Source organism: Ammospiza caudacuta, chromosome 19 (genome assembly GCF_027887145.1).
Source record: "Ammospiza caudacuta isolate bAmmCau1 chromosome 19, bAmmCau1.pri, whole genome shotgun sequence".
Taxonomy (NCBI): domain Eukaryota; kingdom Metazoa; phylum Chordata; class Aves; order Passeriformes; family Passerellidae; genus Ammospiza; species Ammospiza caudacuta.
In genome coordinates this window covers 3,640,332-3,656,525 of record NC_080611.1, presented here as the reverse complement: position 1 = coordinate 3,656,525, position 16,194 = coordinate 3,640,332, and the positions used below count along the sequence as shown (strand labels likewise).

Below are 16,194 nucleotides of genomic sequence, written 5' to 3'. Positions count from 1 at the left end.
GGAGGAATGGAGCAGGAACCTGCTCTGGGAGCTGCAGGGAAAAAGATGGGTGCTGTGGGGGAAGAAGAAAAAAATTCAAACCTAGAAAAAAGAAGGGAAAAAAACCCCAAAGCTAAGAAGAATTTTTAACCTAGAACTTTCATTTTTATCCTCCACAATTGCAGCTGTGTCCTGGTCCCCTCCTTGTCTCCTAGTGCAGAGATCTCCTGCTTTTCTGCAGATTTTCTGGTTGACACTGGTGTGCTCAAGCAGCTCAGTATGAGAGCATTCCTGCATTGCATCCATCCTGCTTCCAGGGCTGCAGCTTCCTGTCAAACTTGACCCAAGTCACACATGCAGTGCAGTGAGCTCAGTTCGGGAAAATGTGCTGGTAGTGCACAGCTGAGCTCCAAATTCCTCATAAAAGCCTTAACCCATAAAAGCTCCCAGAAATCACTGGAAGATGCACACTGATGCCAAGAGAGCCTCTGCTTTCTCACAGAGGGATCAGAACAACCAGGGAGAGAAACAATGCCAAGTAGCAAGGAAATGAAAATATTAAAACCAACTCTTCAAAACTCTTGTGGCTTCTGTGATGCAAAGCCATGCTCTGCTTTACTTCCAACACCCCTCACACTGCCTGAGATCTTTATGGAGGTCCCAAGATGAGCGCCTCTCCCTTGCAGCCCTTCTTGCTCTTCCAGGTCCAACCCCCTTTCTGCCAAAATTCCTCCTGGGCCCAAAGAGAGGCTCACAAACAGCACCTGAACCTTCTGCAGAGAGGAAACCATGAGATATTATAACATTATAGTCTGGCTAATGCAGCCTAGGACACAATCTGCAATGCAGGGCAGCAGTGAGATCTAACACCACCACCAGCTCCATTCCACACACGGCTGGGGGGGTGTTTACACCCCTGAAACTGCTCTGGCACCTGGGCAAAGGCTCTGCTGAGAGGCTGTGGCAGCACTGCTGGGCTGTGTCACACCACTGGAAACCAGGAGCAGCTTTGACAGCAGCTCCTCACTCAGGGCACGGCCACTGGTGCTGGGGCTCACTGCCAGAGCTGCTCCTGGGGCTCAGCAAACCCACCCAGAGAGGGCAGCCCAGAACTGGGGCTCACTCCAGAGCTGCTCCTGGGGCACACAAACCTGGAGAGGGCAGCCCAGAACTGGGGCTCACTCCCTGTGTGCTCCTGGGGCACAGAAACCCACCCAGAGAGGGCAGCCAGAACTGGGGCTCACTCCAGAGCTGCTCCTGGGGCACACAAACCCAGAGAGGGCAGCCCAGAACTGGGGCTCACTCCCTGTGTGCTCCTGGGGCACAGAAACCCACCCAGAGAGGGCAGCCAGAACTGGGCTGGTCCCAAAGTCCAGCCTGCTGTGGGCACTTCACGTTGTTGTTTGCATTAATATTAGAAATTACCAGTTCAGGGCTGTATAGAGATTCTCAGAACTTGTCCAGAAGAGCCCTCAGAGGCAAATCTAACAAGAAATCTATGAATGAATTTTTAGGTTGTGTGTTTTGGCTTGGGTTTTGGTTTAGGGCTTTTGTTTTCCCCCGGTTTTTTCTTCAAACCAAATCTTCAACACTCCTGATAAGATTTCAGATATCAGGGAGAAAATGCTCTTCTGCCATTATCACTTATTTTAGTCATGTGTGCCTTCTCTCAAAGTATTAGACTGGCAAAAATCCCATTTCACTGGCACAAAAATACATGGCAATGCTGGGGACATTTGTTGGCATTTTTCTATGTGTCATGTCCTGCTGTTTCAGACAGGACTCCATGAAGCCATGGACCTCTCTGTAAAATCTCAGGTGGTCCCAGTTCATCTCCTTCCTAAAAATGCAGTCTGAGAGGTCACTGCTCTCAGCTGCTCATCACCTTTCCTCCTCTAGGAGCTCTGAGTGGCACTGATCTGTCCAGAGAGCAGGATGGAGAAAGTTTGCGTAATTCAGGTTAAAAAAAAAAAAAAAAAAAAAAAAAAAAAAAACAACAAAAAAAAAACCCACCAAAAAAACCCCAACCAAACCAAACACTCCTATATATACATATATATATATATATATATCCCAGCAGCTTCACTTAAAAATTTAAATTAGTGGTTTGAGCTAACACAGATAAAATTATCTGAAGAAACCAGGGTGTGCTTATCCAACAGACTGTCTGTTCAGTAGACAGCATGGCAAAACCCAGGAGAAAATATCTAACTATAGATATTGATATTTCTAATTCAATAATGCTTATCTTTTGGGATTATTTTCAAAACTGCTATTTTCTTCTTAAGCTCAGAGAGCCACCCCAACACAAGAGGAAAAGAGCTGTCCATATTAAATCAGCTCTCTAAATTCATTTCACCCTCATAAAATTTTATTGCAAAAGATGATATCAGACACACTTTAAGTAAGAAACCCATGACTCAATTATTTTCTTTTACTGAACTGTGGTATTCCAATTGAAATGAGTCAGTGGTGCATGACAGAATCTACTTATTCCAACAGGATACTCAATAAAAATCCTACTAATACACCTTTCATTTAACATATTACAGATAGAGAACACCCATGAAATGCAGCTCTGACATTGCTCAGGAGGTTTTGCTCTTGGGGCAAGGGAGATGCTTCAGAATAAGTGAGATAAAAACATGGAGTTAAAGAATAGGATTGTTAAAAGTAATTTGGAGAGTTTTATACCAGCACTCACACAATGTCTTAGGAAATGTTGGCATTTCAATGCAAACCTACCCAACAAGGAACAGAACCTTCAACTCTCAAGATTTCTTGGAATTTGGGAGGAAAGATGTGAAACAATCTGAGTTCATGGCAGTTGTAGTTCCTTGCTCCTAGGGGTGGCACAAGTCAAGCAAAGCCCTGAACCAGCAGCTGCAGACCTCCAGCAGCCTGGCTTACAGCTCTGCAATGTTCAGTGTCCTTCTAGTAAGAGCAGAAGTTAAGACAAGTCTGTTTCAATAAATATTTTTTACTGAGTGGCAGATGTAATTTAATATTGAAACAGAGCCTCATATGAGTCACTGTTGAATATGAAACAATAACAAACACTTTTAGCAGCAATCTTCAAAGTTTCAATCATAATTTCAGGAAAAATTCTCAACAAGTTCTACCAGGAATCTGTGTCAAGGCATGGTTTGGGTTGAAAGAGACTTTAAAGATCATCTATGCCCAACCTCTTGCATGGGCAGGGATGCTCACCCACTAGATGAGGTCTGTCAGCTACTGTGGCTCAACAATATTGGATATTTCCCCTTTTTCCACATTTAATTGTATTTAGAAAAATAACATCATAGACCTGACCAAGCCCTCACACCTCACAGACCAAACTTTTTGCATACCCCATGCACCACCTGGCACAAAAGGCAAACATCTCTCTCAGGACATCTCCAGAACCATCAGTCCATCTACCTCTCCACACCCTCAGCAGCCAGGTGCAGCTCTGTAAACCTTGAAAGGATTAGAAAGCATTTAAACCTCAAAGAAAAATATATGGATCACTTTATAAAAACAAAAGGCTGACTGTGAATGTGGGGAAGGAGAAAAGGATGAGGAAAAAGTTTCAGTAAGCTCAGATCTGTCAAGAAGATAGACTTCACATGCCTCAGTGTTTTCTTTATCACCTAAATAAATTGAACCATCAACTGGAAAAAGGTCACACACAGACAGCAGTGTGTGATTTTAAAGCTGTTAGATTTCCCCTCCTCCATTAGAGCCTGACAACAATGTCAGTCTAAGGGCAAATAAAGAAAGTGAGAGTTGGGGAGACTTATTACATGGAGTTGGGTTTGTTTGGTTGTGGAGGTTTTTTTGTTTTAAGATTTCTTATAACTCACTGTGTGCCTCAGTGGTCAAAATGACAACTGCTCACATCCATAACCCATTGCTGCCCCAGTTTCTGTTGTAGAAATAGGTAGGTATCATTTAACTCTTCCATTTTCTCAGCATCTCAATGACTTAGCAAGCAAAGTTGAGCTGGATGCTTCCAAATAAATGGAAATGCAGAGTGTACTGCAGAAGGTAAAACACAAACTGCCAGACTGCAGGAAACTGAGGATAACACACCAAAATGCACACAGCCACATCCAACAGCAACCTGATCCCTACTGGAGCTCCATTTCTGGATTTCAAAGTAGACCAGGGGGTGGACAAGAACACAGTGAATTTATTTCAGCTGTGATGAATGAATTCGGTATCTCCAATACTTCATAGATAACTGAGTGACTGCAAAAGTTCAGGCTAAAAATAACACGTGTTGGCAACTATCAGAAACCATCAGGATGTTTTTCAATTAGAAGGAAAAAGTCAGACAAACAGTTGTGCCTTGTCTACACTGAAAAACGAAGGGAAAACAGAGAAGTGTGGTGCAGGCCCATCATGGGAAGACAGATTTGCACCAGCTTCAGGCAAAACATTGTTCAGTTTGCAGTTCCAGCAAAAATGTCTTTGTTTGGAGAGAAATGCCCTGCTGCAGCCGAGAAGCTCATCAACATTGTCCTGATGAGGAACAAAAATCAAGGCTTTCAAGGCAGAGCTCACTTGATAAAACCCACATTTATCACGTTTGTGAGCAGCCAAGACTTGAGCTCCACCAGTCACAGCTGTGTTCCTGCCCTGGGTGTTGGGGAAGAGCTCCTTGCTCAGAGTTCCTGGGAGCTGTGCATCCCTTTGCTTGGCACTCTTTGAGTTGTGTCACTCAAAACCCAACAAATAAAGCAATTTGAGTCATTTTTTGGTGGTGTGCTGTCTTTAAAAAGCAGGCACTTGTTGCATCAGCAGACCATGAAATGTATATAACCAAGTCATACCAATCAAATCCATTTCAAACACAAGTATTTGTTTACACAGAGCTTTCACCTTTTAAATTAAAATAACCCAAGCACTGGCAAAGGCAAACACTTAATGGCATTACATTTCAGATGCATTTCCTTAAAAGCCATTTACCAAGATCCAGAATTCTGCATAAAGCCTTGAACTTACATTTACATTTCCTTGAGTTAGTTATCCTTTTTAATTCAAATTACTTGGCAATGAATATGTATTAGACATGACCTCAAAATTAACTCAATATTTAGGCAGTTCATGCAATGTTTTAAACACACAGCCCATTTTTCCAAGTTCAAATGACATATTTGCAATTTAACACCATTAGTTTATGTAAACTGTGCCTAAAGCACACTTTGCTGTTTTCAAACATGGATCACCCCAATTGAGACAACCCTCATCCCTCTCTGGGCTGGTTTTGCTCCACAAGTATTTAGTTGTCATTAATCCTTCCCTACAGCACCTGTGCAAGTGCTGAGTCCATGAAAACAGGATCATATGGAAATAATTATTTTTCAGGAACGTGGGCTGAGCCTGTTGCAGGGCAAACACTGGAGCTCCCAGCATCCACACAGCTGCACACTGCTGAGGGTCTGTACCTGCTCCAGGTGTCAGCACAATGTAGCAACATATGCTTAAATATGAGCAGTTAAATATTTTACTGCTAATTACTTCACAAAAAACATCCATCCCCAGACTTATCTATTATGGTCATTTATTCAGCTCATAGCCAGGTATATTTTCTCTGATATTAACTCATGTATTAACTTACATTATCCCATTTGTTATGGATGGGATGGATGGATGATGCCTCTTTATCCCAGTGTTCGTGTTTGTAGCCTCAGGAAGGTGGGGTTAACACACACCAGGTTTGGCACAAGAAATTAAAGTCTGAATAACACCCTGATGTCCTCTGCTGTAAAAATTAAAGTTCCAGTTTCCAGCAAAGGTTTTTTCCCCACTGTACTTCTCTCACCACGTATTCAAGCACTAACAAAGCCTTCCCAGGGCTTACAACTGTAGAAACACCAGGGAAGGCTGGGAACAGGGCTGGGCTGTTTGAAAACTTGTGTTACTCACTCTGCTAGTTGCCTAAAACAAAACATCCCACATGCAAGAATTCATAACGGGCAATTTAGAAAAATATTATTTCCATACAAACCATTCCACAGCTCAGGCTCTCAGCTGCAGATTGTTATGAGCATTTTTAGCCAGCTAAGCCTCAACATTTTGTCTCACAAGAGGTGCTTTGGAAACAGAGCACAGCAGCCTTCCCTGTCCTGGCCCTGCCAAGACCCCATGATTTAACACACAGCTCACAGATCAGCTGCAGCCCCACACTCACAAGTTTTAAGACAGAACATGACAGAGCTGTTTAAGGGCTGTATTTACACAGGACCAAAAGCAGACAACCAAAGCTCCACATGACCTGACAGCTCTATAGTGCTCTCACCCAGCCCAATCTCCACTGGAAATTAAATAGCATCTGCTTCTTCTCAGGTTAAACACCAAGCAGATTTGCAGCAGCCTCTTTGGAAAGGCTTTCATTTGTGAACAGACATTTTCTGCTGTGAGTTTGAAACAAAGCACAGTGATTATCTAACAAGCATGAACCTGCATCCACACCCATGTGCCAGCACAGAGATAAAAGCCAACCCTTACTGGTTGATTTTGAAGAATCAATGTCAACCATTCAATCGATTTTCTTTTCTGCTCAGCACTCAAATCAGACTTCATCTGTGCCTGCTGTGGCCCAGTGGGCTGGATTTCAACCCTCCACACAGAGGGCACACCTCTGAATAACTGTCCTGCACACTCTGGTGTCCAAAGAAGCTCCAGTGCATGCTGACACCACCTCTCCTCCAAGGGGAAAGCAGGCAAACCCCAGGCTGTGCCACAACTTCCCACTTTGGTAATCAATGCACTGATAAATCTGGTGGCACTCTCATGATATTTTCAATGTGCAAACAATATTTTTTTTGTTGCTGTAAAGCTGCACAGATGTCCTCAGGCATCTGCCGTTTGTATTTCTGCTATGACAGTAACAGTCAAATGCCATCAATGAAAACTCATGGTCTATTGAAAACTTTAGAGGAGAAAAAAATAAATCACCTCAGAGCACACTGGGTGTGGACTGACAGCTTCTTTTTGAGCTGTGGTGACATGCTGAAGACAAAGGATAACAAATAACACTGAATTATATTTTATTTTGCATTATTTTCAGCCATTCCATTCATAGAATGGCTTGAGTTGGAAAAGACCTTCAAGATCATCCAGTTCCAATCCTCAAATTCTGGTTCTAACTTCATCCAGAATAGTTTCAAAAAACTAATTCCCTTTTCATATGGTCACGGCTGCATATTAATCAAAACAAATTTTAGGCATACAATGATAAAAAGTAATCCCACCTTAATTTCTTAGCTGCACTTAACAGTGCCATCAGTCTTAGGGAGGCAGTGTATGCTCTGCTGAAATGGATTTGCCACTTTGACCAGCAGTTAGAGGTGGTATGAGATTTCTCTTGTTTGACCACAAATTCAGTGCAAGTTTCTTCTCTACCACTGTTCTGACAACTTCATTCAATTAAATGTCTCTGACTTCTAATAAGAGATAAGAATCAGGCCAGTATTGAGCATTTCAGTGATCTGGCTCTTTTACTGCCATCACTGCACTTTAATGCTTAAAATATTTATTTCAAAATATTTCAAAACCTAGAACTTTCCTTGTTGTAACAATCACCTCCTCAACCTGAATGAATACTACAGCAGGGTGGGGGTCTGTGAGTCAGGAGCTGCACCAGAACTAAAGCAGAGAAGGAATTGTTGGTATTCATTGCAAGGGAACATTCATTCCAGCTGATATTTCAAATGTCAAGCTGGTATTAACTGCATCAATCACTGATCAAAATACACAAGACAAGAGATTGCTGAGGAAATCATCACAAGCATCTAAATTGGCTGTCATCACTAGGAGGAGTTTGGGAAGGCACAAACCTTCAGCATCCCCCTGTGCACCCTTCTGCTGAGGCTCCTGATATTGGATGCCCTGATATAAAAGACAAACTCTGTCTCAGTAAATTAGAGGGGACAAAAGGTAGCTAAGAAATAGCACTTGCTCCAGAGCCTGCTGGCACATGAGCACCCATTAATTTAGGACATGGGGGGGAATTGCTGGCTCTGTGCACACACAGCTTTCAGCAACAGCTCTGTACCTGATTTGCTGAACGTTACAGAAAGTTTATAGAGTACATAAATGCTTTATAAGATAGAAAGTGCTCTGATTTACTCCCTCTTATAATTCACAATTTCACCAAAATCCAGTTTAAAGTGGAAACTGATACAATATTAAAAATCAATGACAATTAGACCCCCCAAAAAAAATCTTAGCTAAAGTGATGTAGGTGACTCCCGGGCAAAGGGACCAGGTAACTTCTCACCATCTCCTTCAGCTTATTTCTGCTGCTTTCAAAAAGACTGATGAAGTTTTCAAAAGCAGAAAATTAATGGAAGGAACAAAACCTCTCCTCAGCATCCTCTGAAAGTGAACACAGCTCTTCATGTCCTGACAAGCAGGTTTCCACGAGCCTCAACACAGCAATTAAAGATATTATTGCCTCTTTATTTTGCTCCTGTCTCGGAAATTACAGCTCCTTTAGCAGGGACCACAGAAGGGCTGTGTCCCTGCCCAGGCTCAGCCCCAGCATTAACACGGTCTCAGTGACAGCTCATGCTAATTTGCCACACAATAAGTGTGATTAACTGATGTCCTGACACATTCCCTCCTGCCACGCTGTCACAGGGGCAGGGACACGCAGCAAGCAGCCAGGCAGGGATGCAGGAAGGCTCTGCAGGAAGATTTTCCTCAGGACACTGATCAGACCCTTTGGAATAAGAAGGATCAGTGTTTCAGCTGCTCCTAGAAGAGAGTAAAAGCTTTTTTCTGGAAGAAGAAGAGCTCCAAAGACAAAAAAAAGCTGTAATTCCAACATAATGTTCCTTTAAATAAAGCCACATAATGTAAAAAATACGAGACAATAAACTTACAAAATGAGAAATATTGATATAATGGGGAATTCTAAGCTCTGAGGTTGTCAGGATCATAGAATAAATGGAATTGGGAAGGACCCACAGAATCAGCAAGTCCTCAATTTTATAGAACAGTTATTAACCTTAATACTGCCTCCCATGCCACAAAAAGCTATCCTATATATGCTAATGTATATAATATATATATAATGTATATAATATATCCTATATGCTAATGCAAGCAACAAATAATCATCAACATGATACTTTTTATTACATTAAAAATTAAAGAGCCATCTTCCACATTGAAACAATTCTGCACCATTGAACTCCCCTCCTCTTTCATGGAGTTTGGCATTTTTGAAACACCAAACATTGCCAGAACAAAACTAATTCTGAGAACGTCACAGCAGTACACAAAGGCTTCTGCTTGACAAAATATTGATATGACACCTCTAGAGCAGTTACCCATATGTGAATTCCCTGTCAGACTGATATCCAGAAGTACTCAAGGAGTGGGAATGCAGCAGGAAAACCACAGGTCCAGCTCCTCTTCAACAGGAGGGAAAAATTCCTTTTTTCCACAACACATTTGGGGCACAGATTGGGCCCAAATGCCCTCACCAGCCCCTCTCTCAAGCTGGAGCCTTTCAACACTCGGCCTTTGAAGAACTATAAAATGTAAAATGTTATTTTCAGCACATGTGTTTGGTGGTGAGAGCACACTGTGAAGGCAGCTCTTCCTGTTCACACTCCAGCACTTTATATTTCCAACTTCCTGTAACTATTCACACTTCCTAATAACAGCTGGCAGTGGATGTGCATTCAGTGAAGTTCACACAGACTGAAAAAATACCAATAATAATTATGATAACCAGCTGATACTTTCCTGATAAGATGACATTTACAGGTAATGATGTAGTGGACCACTGGTAAGTCCCAGGTTTAAAAGTATTGACTCACTCTCTGCTTTCCCAAGGGTAGTACCTTACACTGTGTATAACAGAATAATAACATAATCTATTCTACATCTTCTGTGTTTTATTACCAAGTCTGAAACCTAAAAACACCTGGCTTTCTTTTTGTTGTTTTTGTTTTCTGGGTTATTTGGGTATTTTTTAATTTGTTTAATTTTGTGTTTTGTTTTGTTTAGGTGGCTTTTTTTGTTGTTGTTTAAACAACAGGTCTAGTTTCTATAACTTGTATAAGTCCATATCAGCTTATTGATCTAAGGGTTATCACCAGTAAAACCAAAGCAGAATTAGGGCAGCAGTTTGTTATTTTAAGAGTCCTGATGGTTTAAAAAGAACACAAAAGGTTTCTAAAAACAATTTCCAAAGCCTCAACCCGTGCAGCAGGGTGTGAAGACCACCCAGCTCAAGCAGATCAAATGTACAATCTGACAGACTGTGCAGGCAAATGTTCTGGGACCTGGCAGAGCAAACAGCAACCCTGAAAAATTGTTAGCTACACATCTGGTTTTTGGTTTTCTTCCCACAGACACTCAGTCTGCACCTCTGAGATCAGACATGTCCTGTTTGCTCTGCCAGTGGTGAGACACTGTCCACTGATAAGAAGATAAGGATGACTCTGCTACGACGGATGCTCTGAGTGCGTTTTTGAGTAAGAGATCACATGTTTAATTTTGAGATAAGGCTTTAAATAAGCACACCTATGGTCTTGGTATTTTTACTTCTTCTTCACTCACATTTCCACTGCTGCCCTAATCTGAGTTCCTATTTGAGGCTGAGAAACCACCAGACAAGGCACAATGCAGACACAAAAATATCTCTGATTTCAGTAATAGCCAAAGTATTGCACCAGCTCCATTTTCATCCCTATTTACAATGTCCTTCATTTGAGTCTTCTGGTCTTTCAATGCCTAAATGGCACCAGAATGGTTGCAAGACAAAGCTTGGGTGAGCAGCAGCCAGCAGTCACTCCACCACAGCCCAGCCATGTGGATGCAGCTCCAGCATGACCTACAGGGTATAAATCCTTCAGGAATTTCCCACAGTTCCAATCCTTGTGCAAAAGGAAAGACAAGTTCTTTGCCTTTGATGCTGCAAAGGCATAATCACAAAGCTTATCTTGATGCACTGCAAAAGAGGACAGGATGTGCTCTCAGGCATCTCACCCAGATCTCAGTGAGGGCACACGGAATCCTGAAGGTCACTTCCATGGGTGCTGCTCTTGTTTGAGATGGGCACACTCAGGAGAAATGCCTTGAGTAGCAATGACTTGGGTTATGCACAACAAATCTGTGTTCCAAAGAGTTTATCACCTGAATCAGAGTATTTTCAATGCTGCTTGTGAGCCTGTGTGCTCTGAATGCTCTGGACTGAAGGGACTCTCTGTTTTTTCATTAAATGGGTTAATTTATCTCCACCTCAACGTTTGCTTTCCTGCAGAGTTATTAAACTGTCTGACTTTCAGGTGAATGCACAGTGAACAAAAGGGCTGCTCCACTTTCACTTATCTAAATTCTGCCAGATCAATAAACACCCAAGCAGTGGAAACAATCTTTACAATTCACAATTAAGGCATCAAGCCTGACTGAAACCAACCACGCAGAGGAACCAAAACAAAACTACCCCAGAGCACTCTGTGCCTACAGCTCCAGTGACTGAGAGCTCACTTTCAGTTTCTTCCAACTCAAGTCTACCCACATGAGCAGATACACATTAAAGACAGAGGTACCTGCAGAAATAACAAGCTAGACAGAGCTGAGAAACGCTGCAAAACCAATTCTCAGCTGAGGCTTGACAGAGCCAGCCCAAACGAAACCCACTTCCCATGCAGCCCCTGCAGAGCACATCACCCCAAGCTGATGCCAGCCTCCAGGAACCCCAGGAAGGAGCTGTCTCATCCCTTTGTTCCCAGGAATAAGCTGCTGTCACCCTGCTACAGGAGCTGTGGGATCACAGAAAGCAGCCACATGCAGCAACATCTAATCCAGCAACCCAGGGAGAGCACAAGAGCAGCCTGGAGTATTCTGTTACTCACTCGGGTTCTACAAATGGAATCCCATCCCCAGACAAGGAGCAGCCCATCCATAATTAAACAGCAAACTTTGCCATCTACCAGGCTCTTGTCTCCAGGAAGATCCAGCTGCACTCCACGACTGCTACCCAAGGACACAAATCAAGGAAGCTCAGCCACTTCTGCTAACAAACAGTGACAAAGGTGTGAGAGAGCATCACCAGCTCTGCTTTCCCCACATTTTCTGTTGCTGCACCTCTAAAGTAAGCATAAAGTCTTCCGGACAGAAAGACAGAGGTTCAAAGTGTATAAAAAATTTCATGCAAGTAACACCAAGAGCGTTTGGAAATTCACGCTAATACAGAAATTGGAAATTTCCTTACAAATACAACCAAAACTTTCTGAGAGATCCCCAGCACCAGATTGCCTGTCCCCAGGGAACAGCGAAGTATGCAGATAATTAGGCTTACTTGAGTTTACAACTTGTAACCTTTGTGTCATTTTATGGAAACAAACTATATTTAAGGGGAAAAAAGAAAGGAAGAAAATATTTACATTTTGACAACATACAACTTGTTCACATGAGCCACCAGCAAATAAGTTCCCATATGTTATCAGGAGGAGGTTTACAGTCTGATGTGACCCAGTGTACACATCCCAGACTTCCAAAGGATGGCTCACATCCCACTGTCAGCACTCAGCAGCCCCCAAACTCGTCTCTCACTTATGGTTATTCAGCTCCTCTGCAACTGTTTTCACTGAAGTATTTATAGCATTCCATCTTCAAAACACAAGTTTTGCCCTCTGGAAATAAGCTAATTGCACCACCAGCTTTGTTCCACACTGTCCCATTTCCGTCCTCTTTCCCAATCTCCTCTGCTTCTTGAAGTTTTTCTTCCTCTGTTTTCCCTAATACTTGACATCCTTATTTCCACAGTCATGCTCAGCCAAGTTATCACCTTCACCTTCCTCTGTCCAGTGTCCTCACTTTCTCAACCTCATCTCCTTGTTTTCCTTCTCCATCACTAGTGTGATTCCACCTCTACAGGCAGCTCCTGTTCCCTCTTTTTCCCTACAGCAACAATCCCAGCAGACTCTTCCATGCCCATTTCCCCCATAAAACTGTCAGACTTGTAGAGCACACCAAAAACCAAGCAACCTACGAGACTGTGGCTTGCCAGTTCCCTAAAGATCACGACAGGATCTTCACAATGACAATAAAACTGAAAGCCTTCACTCTGCCATAGCATTCCTGAAGAAAATGGGTGGCAGGTAGCCTGTGATCCCAGCAGCAGGCACACAGGCTGTATGGACCCATGTCTGTGGATTCCTCAAAGCTCTTTTTATTCCAGGTATCACAGTGTGGATGTAAGGAAGTCCACCACCAACCTTATGAAAATGGAAATTAAAAGCACACAGAGCACATGTCTCACTTTGGGTGGGGGCATCCACACAAGCCAGAGATACGAGTATTTGTAGGGTATTTGTAGGACAACACCCTAAAATGATAAGGGAAACGGCTCAGCACATATATTTTGTTCACAAAGAACAGTTCTAAAGTTTTCTCTTTTAAGGACAGGGAACACACAACCCATTTCCAGCCATACCCATCCATCGCCAGCCCACCCAACAAAGACAATGTTCGCTCCCAATCCGTTAACCCATTGCACAAGAGGATGGGAATCTCATCCCACAGCCTCCTACTCCAACAACTGACCACAGGCCAACTTCACACAGCTCCACAGGTTGTGTTTCCCTGGGACAAGGCAGCAGAGTGGTATTTTTTGGTTAGGACAGACACATCCCAGCAACAAGTGTTCCCTGAGGGAGTGTGTGCAGTGATGGAGGTGACACACAGCCAGAGGCCCTGCACAGCCAGATCACACCTGAGCAGGGCCAGCAAGCGCAGGGATGGGGCAAATGCTCATTGACATTTCCATGTAAACCTTCCAAGGGGAATGTTCCACACACCTGTGTCACTCCCAAAGACACCTGCCCTGACAGGGACCCGCTCCATCACCAAGCAGCGAGGCTGCGGCCCTGGGCACCTCCTGTCACCTCACACCTCCCTCCACAGGTGCCAAGGAACGCCCGGGACCGCTCAGGGATGGAGGACAGCAGTGACAGCCCTGGGTGACAGCTCAGCAAACCCTCAGCCCCTCAAAGCACCGCGAGGCGACCCCCGGAGGAACGGAGCCCACCGAGGGCGGGGGGCAGAGCTGGGGCCCAGGGTCCCCTCACATCCCGTGGGACAGAGGCCCAGCCTCGGGCCGGGTGTCACCGCAGGGCCCGCGCTCCACCAACACCACGGGCAGGGACCGGGGCTGTCACTCGCGGCTCCCCTCACCCGCCGCGGAACGGATCGGGGCTGTCACATCCCGGGGGATGCCCTCACTTCCCGAGGGACCGACCCGCACCCCAGGCGGGGGTGTCACCCGAGAGGGCGGGACGGGCGGGCGAGGGGCCGGGGGTGTCACCGGGGGTCCGGGGGTCCCCTCACCCCGGGGGAGGCGCGGCGGCCCCGGTGCATCACGGGGCTTGGGCGGGGGGGGGTCGCTCATCCCCCGCCCCTCCCTCCCGCCCCGCCGCCCCCGGCCCGCGCCGGCCGAGGCCGGTTCCAGCCGGTGCCCGCGCGTCCCCCCGCGCGCCCCCGCGCGCGCCGCACGCTGACGTCAGGCGCGTGTTGGCGCGCGGGCGGGCGGGCGGCGGCGGGGAAGCTCCCGGCTCTACGTACGTGTAGTGCTGCGGCTTCTCGGGCTGCGCCTGCAGCGCGCTGGCGGCGCTCGCCGGCCCGGCCGCGGCAGGGCCGCCCGCTACCGGGCCCTTGGACATGCCTCCCGCCTTCCGCCGCCGCCGCCGCCGAGGAGACCTTTATTATTCACTCTGCGCGGTCCGCACGGAGGGCGCCGCGCGCAGGCGCCGCCGCCGCCATTGCCGCCCCGGTGGCGCGCGGGGCGGGGTGGGACTTGTAGTCCCGCCGCGCGCGCGCCGCCCGCCGGCCCGGGACGCGGCGGGCGGTGGCTTCCGGCCGGCGGGACTACAACTCCCAGAGGCGCCCCGCGGCGACGCGGCCTCCGCGCTTCCTGCCGCGCGGGGTGCGACGGGAGGTGTAGTGCGCGGAGCCGTGGGGGCGGCGCGCCGGGGCGCCCCCCGGTGGCGGGGCGGGATCGGGGCCGAGGGAGCCCCGAGCGCAGGGACGGCACCGACCCCCGGGGGGACACGGAGACCGTGCGGGACACCGAGCCCCTGAGGGCGAGGAGCGAGCCGCAGGACGGCAGCGAGCCCCTGGGGGGACACCAAGCCCTTAGGACACACCGGCCCCTAAGGGGGCGACACAGCCCGCTCGGCCCAACCCCGACGGGAGCGGGGACGGCCGGTCCCCATGTTGAGGGGCCGGGAGTTATTTGTGTCAGGCGGCCTCACTTCCTTCCTCCCCCTCTTCCTCTGCCTCGGGGGCCGCGCGTGGACGCGGGAGCGCGGCCAGGGCTTATTTTAGTGCTGGCAGCGCTGATGGCTCCGCGGCCCTCCCCACACACGGGACAGCGCCGCGCAGGACGGGCCCGCGAGCAGCGCTGCGGCCCCGCGAGGAGGAGGAGGAGGGAGGCGAGGAAGAGGAGGAGGGGGAGGAAGGCCCAGCGAGCGCATGAAGAACCTACCTGGGAGCAGGTGACACCAATGGCACCTGGCTGCTGGGACATCGCAGCACGGGCTCCCCGTCCTCCCCCGGGAGAACCCCCCCCCAGAGCAGCCGCGTCCAAGGAACCGGCCCAATTCCCATGTGGAGCGCTCCCTCTGCCAATGAACTCCTCTCCCAGGGGAGGAAATGATAGGAGTTGCTTTTAATAGGACTTTGATCTCTTGGGCTCTGCTCAGACCCGCTCCTGGCGCTGTGGGAAAGGGCACTCGGCATTTATCGGGCAAACACCTTTCTTACCTCTGCCAGCCCACACGGGCCCAGCAACGTTAATAATAAACTTTAGGCTTGGTCTCTGCAGCTGGTTTGGGGAGGCAAATCACTTTTTAAATTCCTGTTTATACTTAGTGATACTTATGATTTAGTGTCAGTATCAGGCAGGCTTGTCCTGGGGTGATTTAGTAGCTTATTCCCAGGCATTTGCAGGAATAAGTCACAGGATATCAATTACCTTCTTATTCATCTAACCACCCTCCAGGGGAAGCTGGAGCCCTGGAGTGATGCAGTTCCTGGTCAATGCATGAGCAGGTGTTTCAGTGAGCATCTCCACACACACCTGTACACTCAACCATAGCCACTGTCAGCCATGAAACCTGCTGGAAAAGCCACTCAATTATTGAGGAATCACACTGAAAACACCACCAACCTGCACTTTGTCCAAAGGGATTTGGATGCCACGGG

At 46.8% G+C, this 16,194-nt stretch overlaps 1 protein-coding gene across 3 annotated transcripts in view; it reads right to left on the bottom strand.

The window, feature by feature from the left end:
- The window catches only part of UNK (unk zinc finger), a 45,186-nt gene extending 30,498 nt beyond the window's left edge, over nucleotides 1–14,688 (bottom strand). For all 3 annotated transcript variants that reach the window (XM_058817251.1, XM_058817253.1, XM_058817252.1), the window contains exon 1: nucleotides 14,554–14,688. In XM_058817251.1, coding sequence (XP_058673234.1) covers nucleotides 14,554–14,651 — 98 coding nt within the window. In that variant the 5' untranslated portion in view covers nucleotides 14,652–14,688. The remainder of the gene's footprint in view (nucleotides 1–14,553) is intronic.
- Nucleotides 14,689–16,194: the final 1,506 nt, after the last annotated feature.